The 22,330-nt window shown below is 41.7% G+C and overlaps 1 protein-coding gene across 1 annotated transcript in view; it reads right to left on the bottom strand.

The window, feature by feature from the left end:
* LOC121690226 (basement membrane-specific heparan sulfate proteoglycan core protein-like) overlaps positions 1-22,330 on the bottom strand; it is a 33,736-nt gene that overhangs the window by 5,749 nt on the left and 5,657 nt on the right. Inside the window, exons 3-27 of the mRNA XM_042070658.1 lie at positions 22,013-22,279; positions 20,990-21,268; positions 20,627-20,908; positions 17,731-18,063; positions 17,330-17,605; positions 16,458-16,703; positions 16,254-16,373; positions 16,104-16,125; positions 15,697-15,699; positions 15,473-15,567; positions 15,291-15,341; positions 14,771-14,857; positions 14,584-14,646; positions 14,280-14,342; positions 9,139-9,225; positions 8,751-8,786; positions 7,066-7,332; positions 6,519-6,791; positions 5,818-6,090; positions 4,988-5,260; positions 4,158-4,430; positions 3,490-3,765; positions 2,961-3,227; positions 2,425-2,757; positions 2,018-2,290 (exon numbers count right to left, since the gene is read on the bottom strand). Of these exons, the coding sequence (XP_041926592.1) occupies positions 2,018-2,290; positions 2,425-2,757; positions 2,961-3,227; positions 3,490-3,765; positions 4,158-4,430; positions 4,988-5,260; positions 5,818-6,090; positions 6,519-6,791; positions 7,066-7,332; positions 8,751-8,786; positions 9,139-9,225; positions 14,280-14,342; positions 14,584-14,646; positions 14,771-14,857; positions 15,291-15,341; positions 15,473-15,567; positions 15,697-15,699; positions 16,104-16,125; positions 16,254-16,373; positions 16,458-16,703; positions 17,330-17,605; positions 17,731-18,063; positions 20,627-20,908; positions 20,990-21,268; positions 22,013-22,279 (4,818 nt within the window). The remainder of the gene's footprint in view (positions 1-2,017; positions 2,291-2,424; positions 2,758-2,960; positions 3,228-3,489; positions 3,766-4,157; positions 4,431-4,987; positions 5,261-5,817; positions 6,091-6,518; positions 6,792-7,065; positions 7,333-8,750; positions 8,787-9,138; positions 9,226-14,279; positions 14,343-14,583; positions 14,647-14,770; positions 14,858-15,290; positions 15,342-15,472; positions 15,568-15,696; positions 15,700-16,103; positions 16,126-16,253; positions 16,374-16,457; positions 16,704-17,329; positions 17,606-17,730; positions 18,064-20,626; positions 20,909-20,989; positions 21,269-22,012; positions 22,280-22,330) is intronic.

Here is a 22,330-nt window from a genome sequence, read left to right as displayed (position 1 = left end):
GAAGGACGTTAGGGACTGAACTAACCTCTGTGTTGAGTGCCAACGGGCCAAAGTACACCGTCACACTAAAGCCCCGCTAGAGTTGTTCCCGGTTCCAGAGAGACGTTTTGACCATGAGAATGTAGATCTGGTCGGCCCTCTGCCATCCTCTCACGGTGTCACATACCTGTTAACCATGGTTGACAGGACCACCCGCTGGCCTGAGGCTGTGCCATTGACGTCAGTGGCGACTGTTCAGATGACACGGGCATTTATCGGAACCTGGGTTGGTCGTTTCGGCACCCCTTCGGATATCTCCTCTGACTGAGGCGCGCAGTTCACGTCTGAGCTGTGGAATGCCGTCGCACAGAGCCTCGGAGTGAAACTCCACCGCACGACTGCATATCACCCGGAGGCTAACGGACTCTGTGAACGTTTTCATAGGTCAATGAAGGCTGCCCTGCGTGCCAGTCTCAAAGACAGCAACTGGGTCGACAAACTCCCGTGGGTGATGCTGGGCATCAGGACCGTGCCAAAGGAGGACCTACAGTCCTCATCCGCCGAACTTGTTTATGGACAGCCGCTGGGGGTCCCAGGGGATTTTGTCCCTAGCACTACGGTTCCTTGGTCTGCTACTCTCCAGCGGTCTACTCTATTGGACAATGCGAGGCTTTTCGCACCTGTCCCTACCAGGGCTCCGAACCGGTTCAAGGAATGAAAACGAAAACCGAAAACGCACGGAATTTTACGGAATTTTACGAGGAGCGGAAACGGAAACGAAAACAAAATGGTCTTCAACTGTTCCGGAACAGAAACGTTATTCTGAAATCCACAAAACCGGTTAATAACATTTTTTTTTTTTCGTTCTCTATATATTTTATAAAATTTCACAAAAGCATATCCTATGTCAGGGAGACTATTTCCGGTTGTGCGAAAAACAAGCCCGCATCTACACTGTTAATGTGAGCTAACAAGCCATTCCGTGTTTTGGGCGGCAAACTGGAGCGCCTCTCCATTGACCACCTCAAACCGGCTCACTTGGATGTGGCTAGGCCCGTTGACCTGGCCCAGCCCCCACGACGCGGACGGCCTCCAGCTCTGCCCCCACCCCAAGCCTCTCCCAAGCCTCCCACACTCCATGCCCCACACCCGTGTCATGACGGGACACCTGCCGCAGTTGGGTCTCATCAACCTCCGGTACAGCACAGCCGTTGTGGACGGTTAATACGCCCACCTCCCTGTTAACTGTTGATTAACTTCTGATATGGTGAATTCTGGGGGGACGTGTGTAGTGAATGTGACAGGCATAATTTACCTTTGTTATTAAGTGTGGTTCTACACACCGTTCATATTAAACGCAGCAGTTTGTTCTGTCTGTAGTTACTTCATGTAAGTATGACTGTTCAGGGATCGAGGTCTTTTTAAATGTTATGAATGTGTGATGACGTGTAGCCCCATGCCTGTTTTGTTGCTGGACAGCACCATTTTTGATTTCAGTGTTTTTCCTATAAAAATAAACGACACACACATTTGTGTGCTCAACGTCAGAAATTGTCTCTTGCGATTTACTGCAATTTCCACACATACATACAGTACAATAAATGGATGCACCAAAGGCTAAGGTAATTTAAAACCCTAACAAAACAAAAGTGGAGCTGAGGTATTTGTTTGGCAAGCTGATGATAGTTTAGTGCAACCAGATGATAGTTTACGCTAGGCAGACACTGTGCATTTTTTTCCAGCCATGACAGTATCCGACTGATTTGTGACAAAAACTGTCAGACCACCTTAATTCAATTGGGGAACTGTGTTTGAATTAGGATCAGCTGAGCATCAGAGACTACAGTGCAATGACGGAACTAATGCTACACTTGATATCCAGTATCAGGCTAAATGAATTATATACAGTAAGAGAGCCCAAACTACATGACCTTACCCTGCCAAGTTATCATGGTAGAGAAACCCTTCAGATGCTGGGGTAAAATATAAAGCAGTGATACGTGACATATGCAATATAAGAAATATGTTGTTGTCTTACTGTGCACGGTTATGTTGACAATGTGACTGTACTTGCTGTTGTCTGACTGACACCAGTACACGCCGCTGTCAGATGCGTACAAGACAGTATGACATCGAGGACCCGATGCTGCTGTCCACGAATATGGACACTGTGATATTTCCGGTTTCTTGGTAAACCACCTCAGTCTCCATCCAGTAGAGTTGCCCTGCACCTCACAGCTTAGGGAGAGAGAGTCACCTGTGAAGTGCTGAGTTCTATTGGGTTTAATCACCAAGGAGGCTGAAGGAACACCTGAGGAATCAGAACAAATGGAAGCACTGTATTTGTCTCAAAAGTCCCCTGATGCCACACCCTTGAAAATATATGGGCAAATACACAATGGTGCAATTATGATAAGCACATACTTATTTAATGACTGTACTAACCTGTGATAAAAAGAGGCTGAGGATCGCTGAACTCTGTGTGAGAGGCTGGCTCTCCTCTCTCTGCTCTGCACACATAAACCCCTGTGTGTCTAAGAGCAGCAGGGCTGAGAATGTAGGAGCCTCCAGTTTCTCTCTCACCATTAGAGAGAAGCTCTAGATAGTATGTTGTGCCTCCATATGTAACAGTGGGTAATCTGTTTCTAAAAGAAACATATCTGTACCAGTGGAATCTCCAGCCTGTAGTGGAGCCTCTAACCTCACAGCTCAGAGTCACTGAGTCTCCTTCAGTCAGCCAGGTCTGTGGAGGTCCTCTAAGAACTGGCTTTGGTTTTTCTATTGAAAGAACACTATTATGGTTAGTGACTAATATGAGTTTGTATTTAAAATATTTTTTTGCATAGTAGTTGATATATATATATATATATATATATATATATATATATATATATATATATATATATATATATATATATAGTTTTTTTAATGACTCTTTTTGAACCTATCAAAAGTTGAAGTTGTATAAAAGTAAAACTTACCAATCACATTCAAAGTAAAAGCTTCACTAAAGTCTGACTCCATCTGGTTGTTTTTTTGTTGTCCCCTGCATGTGTAGTTGTCTTTGGATACATAAGTAGCGGTGAAAGTATAGAGATGATTTACAGAGCGAAGAATCCCATTCCTGTACCAGCTGTACTCCCAGTCATGGTTTTCCTCTGTCTGGATGTTACACCGTAGGGTGACTGTCTCTCCACGGAAGATTTGTGTCCAATTAAGCTCCAAACTCACAACAGCTTTTGGTCTCTCTAACGGCATATCATACAAATACATGTACATGTGCACAGAGTTAGTGTAAATAACAACTAGATAGAGAGATAGATAGATAGACAGACAGACAGACAGACAGAGATAGACAGACAGACAGACAGACAGACAGACAGGCAGGCAGGCAGGCAGGCAGGCAATAACAACTAGATAGATAGATAGATAGATAGATAGATAGATAGATAGATAGATAGATAGACAGACAGACAGACAGACAGACAGGCAGGCAAGTATAATACTCACCAGTGACATTTACCCACAATGCATCACTATATTGAGTATAGAAGACTGGGTCTCCTCTCCCAGCTCTGCACCAGTACTGTCCTCCATCAGATACTTTAACAGAGTTGATGCTGTAGGAGTTTATTTCAGACACACTAACATGCTGTGAGTCCAGTGTGGTTTTGTAATAGTAGAAGAGCCACCCAGCAGACTGCAATTCACAGGTCAGCGAGACATAGTTTCCAGTGAGAACTGGTGCAGAGCCCTTGAGAGAGAGTGTAGGTTTGGGCAGAGAACCTGAAGCAGATCATATTACAAATATCAGTTCTCTGGTTGCACTTGTGCACTCTCTCTCTTCCTCTCTCTCTCTCTCTTTCTCTCTCTCTCTAACACACACACACACACACACACACACACACACACACACACACACACACACACACACACAACACACACATGAAGATAACACTATATAGTCAGTAAGTGAGTGAGTGAATGAGTGAACAAATGAGTGAACATTTCAAACACAGCTTAGAAGTCCTATAGTTCTGCCTGTGAACAGGTGATATTCACTAATTAGCTGAACTAACTGTCTGAGAATCTGTGCTAATTGGAAACAGCTAATTTACTAACAAATGGTTGGAAGAAATATGTGGTAGGATTTTTATCTTTATCTTTTTATCACTCACCCATCACTTTGAGAATCACTGATCCACTGGGGTATGATATTGTGGGTCTATCTCTCCTCTCCCCCTGACACCAGTACTGGCCCTTATCAGATTCAGCAGCTCCTCTGATGGTGAAGGTGTTTCCATTTGACTCAAACACAGGATTTGAACTGGGGGCTTTGTACCACTTATACGTCCAGCCATCAAAATGGTATATTGTGCACTTGAAAGTGACAGTCTCTCCAGTGAACACAGGACTCTGTGGCTCTACGGTTAGCATTGTCACAGGCAGACCTATGGGGACAAGCATAAAGTAAATACCAGCAGCACCTCTCTTCTCCCCTGAAGTGAGCAGAGGGAAACAATCTAACTGAAGCTATGATCATTTAAAGACATGTACATGTTAATTTTATTACACTGTATGTGCTATCTATCTAGAGTATCTATCTATCTATCTATCTATCTATCTATCTATCTAATCTATCTATCTATCTATCTAGAGTATCTATCTAGAGTATCTATCTATCTATCTATCTATCTATCTATCTATCTATCTATCTATCTATCTACAAGGCTGACACACACACACACACACACACACACACACACAACACACACATGAAGATAACACTATATAGTCAGTAAGTGAGTGAGTGAATGAGTGAACAAATGAGTGAACATTTCGAACACAGCTTAGAAGTCCTATAGTTCTGCCTGTGAACAGGTGATATTCACTAATTAGCTGAACTAACTGTCTGAGAATCTGTGCTAATTGGAACCAGCTAATTTACTAACAAATGGTTGGAAGAAATATGTGGTAGGATTTTTATCTTTATCTTTTTATCACTCACCCATCACTTTGAGAATCACTGATCCACCGGGGTATGATATTGTGGGTCTATCTCTCCTCTCCCCCTGACACCAGTACTGGCCCTTATCAGATTCAGCAGCTCCTCTGATGGTGAAGGTGTTTCCATTTGACTCAAACACAGGATTTGAACTGGGGGCTTTGTACCACTTATACGTCCAGCCATCAAAATGGTATATTGTGCACTTGAAAGTGACAGTCTCTCCAGTGAACACAGGACTCTGTGGCTCTACGGTTAGCATTGTCACAGGCAGACCTATGGGGACAAGCATAAAGTAAATACCAGCAGCACCTCTCTTCTCCCCTGAAGTGAGCAGAGGGAAACAATCTAACTGAAGCTATGATCATTTAAAGACATGTACATGTTAATTTTATTACACTGTATGTGCTATCTATCTAGAGTATCTATCTATCTATCTATCTATCTATCTATCTATCTAATCTATCTATCTATCTATCTAGAGTATCTATCTAGAGTATCTATCTATCTATCTATCTATCTATCTATCTATCTATCTATCTATCTATCTACAAGGCTGACACACACACACACACACACACACACACACACAACACACACATGAAGATAACACTATATAGTCAGTAAGTGAGTGAGTGAATGAGTGAACAAATGAGTGAACATTTCGAACACAGCTTAGAAGTCCTATAGTTCTGCCTGTGAACAGGTGATATTCACTAATTAGCTGAACTAACTGTCTGAGAATCTGTGCTAATTGGAACCAGCTAATTTACTAACAAATGGTTGGAAGAAATATGTGGTAGGATTTTTATCTTTATCTTTTTATCACTCACCCATCACTTTGAGAATCACTGATCCACCGGGGTATGATATTGTGGGTCTATCTCTCCTCTCCCCCTGACACCAGTACTGGCCCTTATCAGATTCAGCAGCTCCTCTGATGGTGAAGGTGTTTCCATTTGACTCAAACACAGGATTTGAACTGGGGGCTTTGTACCACTTATACGTCCAGCCATCAAAATGGTATATTGTGCACTTGAAAGTGACAGTCTCTCCAGTGAACACAGGACTCTGTGGCTCTACGGTTAGCATTGTCACAGGCAGACCTATGGGGACAAGCATAAAGTAAATACCAGCAGCACCTCTCTTCTCCCCTGAAGTGAGCAGAGGGAAACAATCTAACTGAAGCTATGATCATTTAAAGACATGTACATGTTAATTTTATTACACTGTATGTGCTATCTATCTAGAGTATCTATCTATCTATCTATCTATCTATCTATCTAGAGTATCTATCTAGAGTATCTATCTATCTATCTAGAGTATCTATCTATCTAGAGTATCTATATATCTATCTATCTAGAGTATCTATCTATCTAGAGTATCTATCTATCTATCTATCTAGAGTATCTATCTATCTATCTAGAGTATCTATCCATCTAAATGTTTGAATAAGTAATCTATGGAGAATTGTATGAGGATTATACACAGAAGCATTGCTGAATACAGAAAGCATAGGCAACACCACAGTTACCTTGGACAACAAGAACAATGATTCCACTGGTCTCTGATGCTGTGGGTCTGTCTCTCCTTTCCCCCCGACACCAGAACTGGCCCTCATCAGAGTAACCAGCTCCACTGATGGTGAAGGTGTTTTCTTCAGACTCAGACACCGGATTGGGATTTAGGCCTTTATACCACTTGTATGTCCAGCCACGGTGAGACTCTATCTCACAAATCAGAGTGACCGTCTCACCAATGAACACACAGACCTCTGGCTCGACAGTCAGTTTAGCTTTAGGAAGACCTGTAGGACATGATTGGATACATTCAGTGAACATACTACTATGAGGGTTATGGTGGTCTAATGGTCAGGAATTTGGCATTGGACACGGAACCTCTAAAACTTGCCTATCTATTATATATCAAATGAGACACACAACCAAATTACAGAAATGCAATTGTTGTTTATAGTAGGCTATACTCACCCGACTCCAAAGCACACAGTCTTTGACTTTTATGGTGGTGAGAGACATAACTGTTTGCCAACACCATAGTGTAGAATGCCAACCAATACTAACCTGAAACAGTTAGATTGAGAACATTGCTCTGAAGACTATCTGCAATGCAGCGGTAGATCCCACCATCTTTTGCATGATGAATCTCAAATATGCTTCTCTGATCCCATGAAGTCACATCAGTAAAGTAGCCATTCGAATCCCTTCTCTGCAATTTGTACCACCTGTAATAGCTGTTCTGTCCTTTTACGCTGCAGTTAAGGTGGACAGTCTCTCCTTGGAAGATTGTTGTTCTGTTTGGCTCAAGAGTCAAAACAGCTGTCGATACATCTGTCCAAACACAAGAACACATGTCCTAATACAACACACATTACAGTTTTTCTCAGCCGCTTTGGTGCTTTTCTCACATCACTATTAACATTTGCACAGCAGTTAGTGCATTTCTCAAAACAATTAGTGCAAACTGCAAAACCTAGTGGATAACCTGCAAAAGCACGTCACTTGCTCAAAATGGATAGTCCATTTCTCAAAAGCAAGTATTTATGTCAATGAAAGTGTCAGTGTCATCAAAATGAGAAGTCTTGACACCATCGTTTATGAACCGGATAGTCAAATGGCTTTGTCATGTTTTCATTATGATAGTTCTCTCAGTGTTTTCCAATGCAAAAAAAGGTCAGAACTCAGTGACACTACCTGAACATGTTCAAAACAGCACTATACAGTACTTGTACAACCATTTGAAAACTACAGTAAAGTTACACATTAGGGGAGTAAGTGAGTACAAGATACTGAATACGTACATTTTTACAGTATGCTCTTTGCAATTCTACAGCATTGTGACAGAATTTGATAACTAATTCAACAATTTTGTATGTAATGACTCAAGCAATGAAATGAAGACTATACGTTATATTGGGAACGACTATTCAGCATCGATAGGCCTAAGTATAGTTCATTTTGACTGACATGACATAAGCAAATGATAATGTTAAAAAACAGCAGAGAATTGTATGAAAGCAACTGATACATGTCCAAAACCATTTGCAATTTGTTCAAAGGAAGGAGAAATTGCTACTATGATGTGCACAAATGACTAAATATTGTGGAGGTTGTACTAATAGTTATGAGAATTTTCATTCTGATCTGAAAAAAGCACCAAAGCGACTGAGAAAAACTGTAACACACTTTTACAATGATGAGTTTTACCATACATTCTCCACTATGTAAGGGATAATGTATAGAACGCCGGTCATTATGGGGAAAATAAGTCCCGACCTTATTTTCCCATAATGACCGGTGTTCTATACATTATCTCGCTTATTATACGGCTACTTGCCAAAACGAAAAAATAAACTCCATGATATGTCTCTTTACACTTATTTGTTACCGTTTCGTCGTGGCTTTTGCTGAGAAACAAATGGTTCGCAACACACGCTGAACTTGAATCAAACATTCTTTAGAACACAGCTGATCAACCGTCTGCTTTCACTTTTGAATGAAATTCCAAGCGCAAACTCCGTTGCAATTGACAGCGGTCATTCTTGTTTTCAGAGGTCCTTTCCCAAGAAATAATGACCGCTAGAACTTTCTGAAATCCCATTCAAGTCAATGGAGCATTCTACTTGCATTGTGAAGAGCCGTATAATAAAAAATTATAAAGCGGCAGAGAGAGAAAGAGAGAGAGAAAGAAAGAGAGAACTGGTTTGTCACTTTGTAGTTTGCAGACAGAATTATGAACAAATCCTTACCCTCAGTGTTTCCAAAGTAGATGTGAAAAGTAAAAACTGAAAGAAAGAAAGATATGAGGACCACTTGGGCAGGGGCACATACAAACAAATAAACAAAATCCTTTGTATCTCAGCTTATGATTGTAGATGGACTCAAAAACATGGAGGAACAACTTCAACCATACACATACAGTAATTATTTTAAAAAAAGAAAATCATGTGATGGGTGCACACCGTTTCCAAGTGCAGTTGTGAAAGAGGCTGTTCACAACTGCACTTGGAAACAGTGTGTACCCCCCCCCCCCCCCCCCCCCCCCCCACACACACACACACACACACAAACAAACAAACATACACAAACAAACAAACACAAACTCTCCTTCTCAGCAGAGCCTCAGATAGAACTCACAGATGAGCAGGAACAGGCATCCTGTATCCATGCTGTCTTGTATCTTCAGCATTCTGACAGATTCAGATCCAACATTAACAGCACAGTTTTAGACAGTTTCAATCTGCTGGGCACTCACTTCCTCTATATGAGGAAAGCAGTATAGATAAAATAGATATATAGATAATAATTAATTGACTTTGAAAAATTATTTGAAATAAAGTTAAAATCAAAGACTCACCGATAATTCCTTATATCCATGTTGATCAGTTAAGATGTTTAGTGCTATGCTGGCTGACAGCATAGGATGTTGTCACCAGTAACAGGAAGGAAATCAAATGTTGTAATCATGAAAGTGACTTTGCTGGCACACTCAAACACATTTCTCTCTCTCTCTCTCTCTCTCTCTCCCTCTCTCTCTCTCTCTCTGTGTGTGTGTGTGTTTGTGTGTGTGTGTGTGTGTGTGCATGTGTGTAAGCCCTGAGAGGCTTACACTTATTTTAGAACAGCTAAAATACTGCTGTTGTATGTTGTGTAAATGAAATGCGATCAAGATGTATGTTTGTGCTGGATTTTACAACGCCATCAAACGCGATTCAGCCAATCATAATTAAGGACCGGAACTATCCGTTTTAGAATTCACTTCATACATTTCTGACTATGCATCAGAGTTTAGAATGCTTCAACGAGTGGTTACCATGGTACAGATGCAATATTTCTTTGTTGGTGCCATTGAGAAATTTCATTAGAGGACATCTAAAACAGATACAAGTTATAACAGGTCATACTGCAGTATTTTGATATTTGGTGTGTGTGTGTGTGTGTGTGTGTGTGTGTGTGTGTGTGTGTGTGTGTGCGCGCGTCTGTGTAGGTTATACTTTGATGTGTTTGTGTGTGTGTGTTGTGTGTGTGTGTGTGTCTGTGTAGGTTCTTGTAGGTGTGTCAGGGTCACAATATGACAATGTAAGATATGGAGGCAGGGATCATGTCCCTAATGTGTGTTGTTCTTGCCAGATACCAGGTGCCTGTTTCTGTTATATCTGAAGATGAAAGTCAAAAGTAAAGACCCTGATATATCACTATAGTGTCCACATACTATGTTTCTGTTTTACTAACCTTTGCCCTTGAGCACCACTTGGTTTAACTCACAGAGGAAAACACAACTCTTCACCTCTGTACACACTGTGGTGAGTGGAACAGGAAGTGCAAAGCCACAGAAAGTGCCATTCCACTCTGTTCTCACATTCTCACAGCCATGGCCTACTGGTTAGTGCTTCGGACTTGTAACCGGAGGGTTGCTGGTTTGAACCCCGACCAGTAGGCACGGCTGAAGTGCCCTTGAGCAAGGCACCTAACCCCTCACTGCTCCCCGCTGTTGATGCAGGCAGCTCACTGCGCCGGGATTAGTGTGTGCTTCACCTCACTGTGTGTTCACTGTGTGCTGAGTGTGTTTCACTAATTCACGGATTGGGATAAATGCAGAGACCAAATTTCCCTCACGGGATAAAAAGAGTATATATACTTTTGTTTGTAACACATTATAATAGCTACCATATAATGTAATCATTTAAAACAATCTCTATTTTTCTAGTCATACAGAAAGTAAGGAGAGCCCTTGAATGGAAAGGCATACTTTATAGATAGATAGATAGATAGATAGATAGATAGATAGATAGATAGATACTTTATTGATCCCTCAAGGTCTCAGCAGCATACAGACAACACAAACACATTCTTTAACAGCAGAAAGAGTAATTAAAGTATATAATATAAAAACACAACTAAGCAATAAGGACAGTAGAAGATAAAGAATATGCTAACTAACACTTAAATACCATATATAAAAATATACTAAAATACAAATTACAAAAATACAAATTATACTAACTAACACTTAATCTAAATTCTAAAAACAGTATCCACATAGTGGTGATTAATCAATCAGAGGCGCTTGCAATGACTGAGGCAGGGACTGAGCCTGTGATTCTGTGTGCATAGTAAGGTATGGTAAGGTGCTCTAAGGTGCTCTGTGTGAATGAGTGTCATGATGGTAGTGCAATGGTGATAGTGGTCATGGTGATAGTGCAAATGAGTAAATCCAACAGTGCAACAATGCAGAAATAAAGTAAAGTAAAGTCTATATATCTATATATTTAACTATTTAAGAAAATGTATAAGTGTGGACACAGTTCGGCTGTGGCATGGAGGGGGGGGGGGGGGATATGCATATGTGCTAATGTACTAATATAGCACGCAAACAGTGAGGCATAAAGACAGTGGTAAAAGTGGCTAGTGGACAGACTGTACCAAACATGGAGGGGGTGAAGAGGCAGACAGACTATGCAGAGAAGTCTATCTCTCCTCTTCCCTTAAGTGAGGCATTGAACAGTTCAGTGGCCCTGGGGACAAATTACTTTCTCAGTATGTCAGTTGTGCAAGGCAGTGAGCGAAGTCTCCAGCTGATCAGGCTCTTCTGCTTAACAATAGTGCTGTGGAGTGGGTGACACCAAAGTCCTTTTAGGCAAGTCCCTCCACTCGGCGGCCATATACCAACGTTTTATGGGCACTCATCGGGCACAGTCTTTGGGTTGAACTGCGCGTGCGCAAGGCTTCACGACACCAATCTTGCTCCAGCGGCGAGATCACAACACATGATTGGCACGATGTCTTCACAACACACCATATGATTGGCTCAATGTATTCACATGTCGACGTTTTGCCGAGGAAGGGGTGGGATATGTGTAGACAACGGCCATATTGGCGTGACAAACTAGCCCCATGCATTTCTATGGAGTATTTTTTGAGTGCTGTGTCTCCTCATTAGAAAGTCTCTGGTGACACTCATTGTCCATGATGTTGATCAGTTTGTTCAGGGTCCTTTTGTCAGATAGTGAAGTGATGCACTCCAGTTCAGCTCCCACTACAGAGCCAGCTTTCCTTACCAGCCTGTCAATTCGCCCCGCATCCTTCTTCCTTGTGCTTCCTCCCCAGCATACTACTGCATAGAAGAGGACGCTGGCAACAACAGACTGGTAGAACATCCTGAGGAGCTTACTGCACACATTGAAGGACCGCAGCCTCCTCAGGAAGTACAGCCTGCTCTGCCCTTTCTTGTAGTGTGCATCAGTGTTGGCTGACCAGTCCAGTTTATTGTCCAGGTGGAGACCCAGATACTTGTAGGTGCTAACCACCTCCACATTGACCCCATCAATGTGGACTGGTAGCAGAGTGGGCTTAGACCTGCGGAAATCCACCACCATCTCCTTGGTCTTTGAAGTGTTAAGTTGAAGATGATTGAGTTTGCACCATTGCACAAAGTCCTCCACCAGGCTCCTGTACTCCTCCTCCTGCCCGTTCCTGATACACCCCACAATTGCCGTATCATCAGAAAACTTCTGCATGTGGCATGACTCGGTGTTGTAGAAGAGGTCAGATATGTACAGGGTGAACAGGACTGGAGAGAGCACAGTTCCCTGTGGCGCTCCGGTGCTGCAGATCACAGTGTCAGAGAGACAGTTCTTCAGTCTGACGAACTGTGGTCGCTCGGTCAGGTAATCTGTAATCCAGGTTACCAGGTGAGCGTCCACACCCATCTGCAAGAGCTTGTCTCCCAATCTGAGGGGCTGGATGGTGTTAAAAGCACTTGAGAAATCAAAGAACATGATTCTCACAGCACTTTTCCCATTGTCTAGGTGGGAATGTGTCCTGTGTAGAAGATAAGTGATGGCATCGTCCATGCCCACTTTCTCCTGGTATGCAAACTGTAACGGGTCTAGTGCATGGCGTACCTGGGGTCTGAGCATGCCTAAGACCAATCGCTTCATTGTCTTCATCACATGTGATGTAAGAGCGACAGGTCTGTAGTCATTAAGCTCACTAGGGTGTGGCTTCTTAGGGACAGGGGTAAGACATGATGTCTTCCACAGTGTTGTAACTTGTCCAAGGCGTAGGCTCAAATTGAAGATGTGCTTCAGTGGCTCCCCCAGTTCAGCAGCACAAGCCTTGAGCAGCCTTGGACACAGTCTGTCAGGCCCCGCTGCTTTATTGCTGCGCAATTTCTTAAGTTGGACTGTCACTTGATCTGTTGTAATGGTGAGGGGTATAAGGGGAGGGGTGCATCTGGGATCTGTGTGTCTGATGGCTGTTGACTGAGGTCGTTGTCACCTCCTTGTTCGTGATCGCCATGTGGGGGAGGGGTGCAAAATCCAGTGATGGTGGGGGTACGATAGCCTGTGATGATGGAGGTGAGTGTTGCGCTGGTATTGAGGGGGTGTGGGGGTGGGGGCTGGGGGATGGTGGACAGACCACCGCCATTGGAGCTGGAGCAGGGCAGTCAAACCTGTTGTAGAAGTGGTTCAACTGGTTCGCCCTGTCCAGGTCCCCCTCCACAGAGCTGCTGTTCTTCTTCAGGTGACATATCTGTCGAAATAAGGGAGGTGGGGTGGTGGTGGTGGAGGTGGTGGCGGTTATAAAGAAAACATGGAGAGGTAGGAGTAATGAATAAACAGCAGGTAGGCATAGTATTGCCTACATTTGATTTCAACATCCTAATTTTGCTGAGTTGTCTCTGGACTGGGGACTCTTGTCATAGTGTACAGTAGGTGTGCTAAAATCTGCCTCAGGGAGGTAGCTTTAACTCTGAATGACACTGAGAGTTGCAAATATGTTTTAACTGTTTTATTGACAATTGACCAATACGGAGATCAGGCTACTTACAACAAATGCAAACAAACTAAAAAAGATCAAAAACACAACAACTGATAACTGAAATAACTGATATCGCTCTTCCAAAGAAACTCCATAGACTGAAATAAATCATCAAATATAAAAAGCAGATAAAGGAAAAAGAACGGCTTAAAAAACCTTAAGAACACCGTTTTTATGCAATCATATGTAGCCTGTATTTCAAAATATGTCTCTGTGATACATACAGCACTGTGAAAATATACTTAGAGTACGAAAAGTAAGAATATATATTATCTGGATTTCTTGTTTTCACCAGCAGTGAATCATGTGCTCACAATATAGAAATCTGCTCCATGCTCTCAGACACCTGTAAAGCATCAATACATAGGCAAATGTATTTAGGATATCTTTGGCATGCCATAACATACTTTACTCCAGACATTAGATGGTGTTGTGATATCAGGTGATCCTCTCACCTGAAGAGGTTGGGTGCTTCACTTCAGAGTAAACCGCATCCACTTGAGACTCGTTGACTTTGGCTAGAGATAGATAGAGAGATAGATAAACATACTTGCCACACCCTTTTTCTTTCCTGTAACCTGAACATAAGTCATTGTCTCCCGTTTCATTTTCTTCTTTAGAAAATACACATCAGAAATAGAAATCATTGCATATTCAAACAAATTACCATGGATGACTATGTCCAGTTAACATATTTTGGCACATATGGGTGTTGGGACTGGAGAAAGGAATACTAAAAAAAAATATCACTGATTTTACCTGTGACCTTCACTGCTTTGAGTTCTGAGTAAACTATATCTGGCTCTGGTTTACCTCCATTTTCTGTTGTCAGAGAATGCAACATGAAGACAGATACCTGTTTATTTAATGCATTGTAGTACTACTATTAATACTAGTAATACTAGTATATTCTCATGTATACTGTAGGAATTTAAATGCTGCTTACTTGTCCTCTTCTTTTTGATTTTGTCACAAGTACTCTTCTGATCAATGGTGGCATATGTCACATCGCTCTGTCCTACTGTGGCGGCACCTATTGGAAAACACAAACAAGTTTTCAGTAGTTTGTCTGCAGTGTTACAGTTTATTTCATTGATTATTAATCAGCATAGCCAGTGAGATGATCTGAGAAATGAATGGCCAAGGGATAGATCTGATTTAAAGGTACCCAAAACAGTTTCTACAGTTGCAAAGTATTTGTATTTTACTCAACTGTCATAAATACCACTCATGGCTTGCACCATATACCCTAGACATGATACATGTGGATTTGCTTACAAAAGATAATCTCGAAAGGGCCATGTCAACTGACAAGGAAATATTCCACGATTTCCTGTAAATAGGCTATTGCACAATTGTTGCAAACTAATTTGTGATTGTCCAGGTCAGAGGAGAGTGATGTTGCAAGGCTGGTTTTCTATGTATTTGTAATCTGTTCATTTACAATTGTGTATTGTATAGTTTACCTTCCTCTTTCTGGTCAGCTGTACCGACAGTGTCATACACATTTGTGGTTCCTAGAGGCAGAAAAATGTATGCACATATATAAAAAACATTTTATCCATATATATATATATATATATATATATATATATATATGATAAACACATGAATGATAATATAGTAAGATAGAAAACAATTAACTGACCACTGTGCAATGGTTCATATCCTGTCTGATCTCCTTCATTTCCTGCAGATTGGCTCAGGTCCTGATTCTGACTGGTGTTGAGCTGTTGTTGGCCACTAGATGGTGACAAAAGCCAGTGTTACATACATGCAAGTCAAAAATGTAAGTAATCGGTATTGATTTTTTGGGGGGTATTTTTACAATAGAAACAATGTATCTGTGATGCTCCTGGGCTAAGTAGCTACAGACTTAAAGGTTGTATCCGCGATTTCAGGCCCAAAAAAGGCCCAAACATAAATGATCACATTCATCTAATTTTTCCTAACGATCCGCTAGCTGTCTGCTCCATAAGCAGGCTGTCAAAAAATGCGTCTCTGTAGGCAGCCTAGGCTCCGAGATCTGTACACAATTGCTACCAACAAGGGTTGGCAACCCACTCAAAGGCAAAATAAGTGTTTCAACCAATAACCGACAAGATGCACGCTTAGGAGAGTTTTAATTGCACGGGATGGAGGGGGAGAGAGTAGCGAGCTAGCTCTCTATTTTGTTTGAACGTCAACAGAAGTGACGTATCCCCGCTATCGCTGATACAACCTTTAAAAGCTGAACATGTATTTATGGTGATTCCAATGGTGGGTGAATATACACTTACGGAGGTGTTTGTATGACACCTGCTGTAGGACAAGAAAATCAACATATCATTTTAATCGTACTGCAGTATAACCTTTCACTTTAAAATGAGATCAACATTGTAGCTTGGTTTACTTTTTCTTCAGCAGTTGGATGCTTTAAGAGCTCCTACCTTTCAGCTTTTTGAAGTGAAACAGCAAAACTAGGATTATGATGAGCACGATCATAAGCACCAGTCCAACAACAACACCCACAGTTACCAGCAGAGAGGACCCAGAATGTGGTGCTGCAACTGAAGAGACAATCAATTAGCATCTGTGATGAATGAGATTATGTATTTACTACTGTATACTGTATGGGAGTATTTCAGATTTACCATTTACGGTGATCCAGCTCTCTGGTGACTCTCCTCTCTCTGGGTTGCTGCACTTGTAGAGGCCTTCATGTGACTTTGAGACTGCAGGGATGGTCATCTCTCCTGTGGTGGAGGTCTGCAGGAGTGTCCCATCTTTATAGAAGTCAGCACTGATGTTTGATGGCTGGTAGCGATATCTACAGCGCAGAGTCAGAGGACCTCCCTCAGTCATAGGATGGGCAGGACTCTCCAGGATCACATTACCAGCTATGCAGCACACAACAGTCAAACTAAATGTATTACAGCACATTCAATTTGTTTCTCAAGGCTTCATACAGTAGAGTATGTGTTTAAACCTAAGAATGAAGAACAATATTCGTTCAGCTTTATTCATTGGTTTCTATTCTTTAATTTGATAAGTATGCATGTTTCACCCTGATCTTGTTGACAATTTAAATGTTAATGGCACAGTAAGCAGAACCAAACCCCATACCCCTCATCATTGCCATACTGATTTAATATCCAGCCAAAAATGGCAGTAATTAGTAGTGGCTATTTAGTTAGTAGTTGTTTCAGCAGTTTCTTATGGTATGGTTATGATATTTAGCAGACAAAAGTGACTGTCTAAACCAACTTACTGTACAATGACATCAATTTATATCACATTAACATTAGAAGCATACTTGGCAAAGAAGGAGGAAGCATTACAGTATGCTTAAGGTACAAGGAGTCGAAAAAGAGCGGGAAAAAGGGAAACATCACTTCCACTGAACAGTGATGTTATAACTCCATTAGATAATGATATGTATGTTAACAATTAATCATGGTTTGTTCATGACAATGAAGTAAATATGTTTCAAAAATATGTCAATATTTACTGAAGGTTTACTCACTGTGCACTGTGATGTTGACAGGATTACTCTGCTCTCCAGACTCAGACTGACACCAGTAAATTCCACTGTCTAATGAAAATGCTTTTTCTGTTCTACAGGTGGATCCTGCTTCTGTCCAACCAGTGGGACACATATCATTCTCTGACCATCCTGTGAACCATCTCAATCTCCATCCAGTTAAGTTTACGCTCCCCACACAGCTTAGGGAAAGAAACTCACGATCAAAATGATGATTTGTATTGGGATGGACAACCAGGGAGGATGGAGGGGAATGACCTATATCAAATAGGGAAAACAGGTTATGACACAGTCTGACATTTTAGGACAAAACAGCAGCTGTGTCCTGGGCAGTTTGTTTACAGTAAAACTAATCGGCATTGCAATAAAAAAGTGTACATCACCTGTGACCCAGAGAGGCTGAGGTTGGCTGAACTCTGTGTGATAGGCTGGCTCTCCTCTCTCTGCTCTGCACACATAAACCCCTGTGTGTCTAAGAGCAGCAGGGCTGAGAGTGTAGGAGCCTCCAACTCCTCTGATGCTTTCTGAGAGCAGCTCTACATAATATGCTCTGCTTTCATATGTAAAATATGTCAACCCAGGCCTGTAGGGGGCAGTCTTGTACCAGTGGAATCTCCAGTCTGTAGTGGAGCCTGTAACCTCACAGCTCAGAGTCACTGAGTCTCCTTCAGTCAGCCAGGTCTGTGGAGGTCCTCTAACTGCTGGCTTTGGTTTTTCTATTTGTGATTAGAATATTTTCATATTAAATGTTAAAGACTATGCCATAGGCATGTGGAGAAAATATACTGTAATTATTACAAAAAAGGAAAATGACTCACATTGCAGTCACAATACTGTTATACAGTTTTTCACAATAGCTAAAACACTAAATTCTCTGAACCAAATTCTCAGTTGCCTGAACACATTTCTTGAATCTATCACCCTTTTGGCAACACTTTAACAGATTTCACATATAAAACACAATTTGCAGATATGACACTCAAATGACTCAATGGACAGAAATGATCAGTGAGGCATTCAGAGTACATTATACATACCCAGCTCTTATTGTACCACTACACCGCTGATGACAGTGTTCCAACGGGTGTAATTTCCAGTACAGAAAGTACAGAATGCAGTAGAATGCAGCCCTCTAAATTGTACTAGGCTACATGTGAGAAAGAAGTGCCAACGTAGGTGCTCCTCTAGTGGATAAAATGTGATGCAGTGAAGTAAAAGGCTTGCACCAATTTAGGAAAGTTTCCTAATGGATCCACTGCAGTGGAAAATATGTGGTAGGTGCCTTTACAAAGGCATAAACTTGAGGTTCCCTACAGGTGCTTTTCTGATACAGAAATATTAAGTGCCCTCTTAGATAGTACTGTGCTAACTGCGGCACGACTATGAAGTGTCCTTGCAATGAACATATCCCAGTTTAATGAGATGTAGTGCCCTACAGTCTTCCCTGCCATGCACCCTCTACAGAAGGTTTTCCCAAAGTCAGTGCCATGACGTGAGTTTAGGGTGCCACCATAGACTGTATACAGTATATATATATATATATATATATATATATATATATGTAAGGGATAATGTATAGAATGCCGGTCATTATGTGGAAAATAAGTCCCGAGAGGGCGAACCGGTCCCCAACGCGCCAGCGGAGGGGTCTTGTTTTGCCCTGAAGGGACTTATTTTCCCATAATGACCGGCGTTCTATACATTATCCCGCTTATTATACGGCTACTTGCAAAAAGGAAAAAAAAAACTCCATGATATGTCTCTTTACACTTATTTGTTACCGTTTCGTCGTGGCTTTTGCTGAGAAACAAATAGTTTGCAACACACGCTGAACTTGAATCAAACATTCTTTAGAACACAGCTGATCAACCGTCTGCTTTCACTTTTGAATGAAATTCCAAGCGCAAACTCCGTTGCCATTGACAGCGGTCATTCTTGTTTTCAGAGGTCCTTTCCCAAGAAATAATGACCGCTAGAACTTTCGGAAAAGCATTCTGGAGCATTCTACTTGCATTGTGAAGAGCCGTATAATAAATATATATATACAGTCTATGCAGATCAGGCTAATATCTAGCTGACATTTTGATGTTCTCAACTGCACTGTCCATATTTTCATTTTCAATGGGCACTTTAGGCCAGGGCATTTGGTGTTGCAATAATAACATGAGCAGCCATGTCACTGCAGACCCTCACCCCTATCTCTGTCACAACGGAAAGGACAGTCATGTAGGAGGGCAGAGATGTGGGGTCTCTCACACGGATGATGTGATATGTCTTAATTGGGTCCCTAAATTATATACCATGGGCCATGTTATTTACCCCTGAATGAGGCCCCTCAGTCAAATAACACAGTTCATGCTGTGATGTGATAATCATGTGTGATATCATGCTTTGTAATTGACATCTTTTTTCACATTGCCATTCATTTTTTGAAACATTCTACCCTTTTATCAAAACTGTAAACACAATCCTCCATTTTCCATACTTCATTTTTTTCTGGATTTCTGGAGTGTTTATACCGGATCTGTGTTTACATATTTAATACGTTTCATACACGTGTTTCAACACTGCATTTCGGTCGTTGCTTTTACCTTACCATTACCTTACGCATGTCAGTTATGTATCCACCAGCTGCCTGCCTGCAGCCTACTTCCAAAACTCCAAAGCTGCTTGCTGTCAGAATTGGTTCCGAGGGCACAAGTTCAGTGTATCAACAACACTCAATAAAAGTTTATGTGATGTGTTAATCAATTAAATTCCCAACAATTTCACAACAGCTAGTTCTGGAGTAGGCCATTCAACTAGCCCGCTTGCTTACGGCGAGACTCAGGCTGCGCAGTCGGCACCCGCTTCCTTATTTGGGTTTTGGGTTGCCAGGTTTTAGCCTATGACAAAACGGTTAAAATTGAAACTAAGTGATCGTGTGTGTGTAGGGTGTATTTCATACACAATCTGGCAACCTGGGAGATGTCAGACTAATAGAAAAAAAAAAGGATTGGATCAATGATTTTAAAATAAAGTTTGATGGCCATGCAAATTAGGGGAGTTTTCCGGGAGAAATAACAAAACGGGCCGGGAGATGACCTTGAAATACGGGAGAACCCGGGGAAAACGGGAGTGTTGACAGGTTTACAGTTTTAAGAAAAGGATGGCAGGTTGCAATTGTGAAAAACTGTAAATAAAAACAAGTTATTATTGCTATAACAGTACTACATGCATCAACCACACACATGTACAACATTTCCTTCTAGAAGAAACACACAGCAATTGTCCACTCACCTGACACTGTAATTCTGACAAGTTCACTGGTCTCTGATGTCTGTGAGTCTCTACTGCGTGTTCCTCTGCAGCTGTACTCACCACTGTGGGACACTTGAGCATAATATATTGTGTACTCGTGCCATGTAGGTACTGGATTAGGTATCATAGTCCTGTTTTTATACCAGCTGTATTGCCAGACTCTGTGTTGATCTCCCTGTATGTCGCATCTGAACTTGATCCTCTCTCCACAGAAGAAACCTGTCCAGTTGGACAGGAGGGTTGCAACGACTTTGGGACTTTCTAGTCAAAACAGAACTCACAAAGTCATTTCAGTTATATTTTTTCCAATGTCAGACATATACTAAACGCCACACCACTCACCTGTGATTTTCACCCGCACCTCATTGCTGTGGTGTGTGTAGTAGACTGTGTCTCCTCTCCCAGCTCTGCACCAGTACTGTCCTCCATCAGACACTTTAACAGAGCTGATGCTGTAGGAGTTTCCATCAGTCTGGGCTACAGGATAAGAGGCCTGCGTGTGTCTGTACCAGTAGAATGTCCATCCAGTGGACTGGTCCACGTCACATCTCAGGGTAACTGAATTTCCTGTGAACACTGGTGCCCCTCTGTCTGTACTAATGGTTGGAGTTGGCGTTTCTTCTAGATTGGTTTGTTGGAAATTAATGTAACCACAGTTAGTAGTACATATTGTTTAATGTATGAACACATTTTAGCAAATGTCAGGTCTGTCACATGTGGCACTTAAAATGGCGCTGTACAGTTTATCCCTTCAGAAAAATCACTTTCTTCTGGGTCTATACTCACTGGATGCTTAATTTCTGGTAGGGGATATTTGACAAAACACTCATACATACATTTCTACATTTTAAAACACAATTTGTTGAAAGTCACTAATGCCAAATACCATACCTCTATTCTATGGACTGTGAAATGGTAACAAAAGTTAACTTTTGTGGCCCTGTATTTATACCGGATCTGTGTTTGCATATTTAATACAGTACGTTTCATACACGTGTTTCAACACTGCATTTCGGTCGTTGCTTTTACCTTACCATTACCTTACGCATGTCAGTTATGTATCCACCAGCTGCCTGCCTGCAGCCTACTTCCAAAACTCCAAAGCTGCTGGCTGTCAGATTTGGTTCCGAGGGCACAAGTTCAGTGTATCAACAACACTCAATAAAAGTTTATGTGATGTGTTAATCAATTAAATTCCCAACAATTTCACAACAGCTAGTTCACTTTTCAAAAGTTAACTTTTGTTACCTCACCATTCTCCATTCCCCTTCAAAGACAGCATAATTCCATTCATTATTTTGTCCTGCCAGAAGATCCAATTGAGTCTTCATGCTGTTACACAAACCAATTTCAAAATTGACTCACCTTTGCACTCAATGTGACTATGCTCACTTAAAGATGATGTCTGGGGACGGTCCTTCCTCTGTCCAGAGCACTGGTATTGACCAGCCTCTTGTGGGAGTGTGATGGTGATGGTCTCACTGTTCCCGCCTGGATCTGGGCTGTTGTCTCTGTACCAGTAATACTGACTCCAGTCTGTGTACTTTGCTACTTCACACCTCAGAGTGACTCTCTCTCCAGAGTAAAAAGGACTCTGAGGAGACACCACCACCACTGCAGCTGTAGGGGGAGCTGTGGGAGTAAAGACATACTAAATGGCAATACAGCGAATATCAGCACAGT

Source organism: Alosa sapidissima, chromosome 18, assembly GCF_018492685.1.
Source record: "Alosa sapidissima isolate fAloSap1 chromosome 18, fAloSap1.pri, whole genome shotgun sequence".
NCBI classification, from domain to species: Eukaryota; Metazoa; Chordata; class Actinopteri; order Clupeiformes; family Clupeidae; genus Alosa; species Alosa sapidissima.
This window is presented reverse-complemented; position numbering and strand designations above follow the sequence as displayed.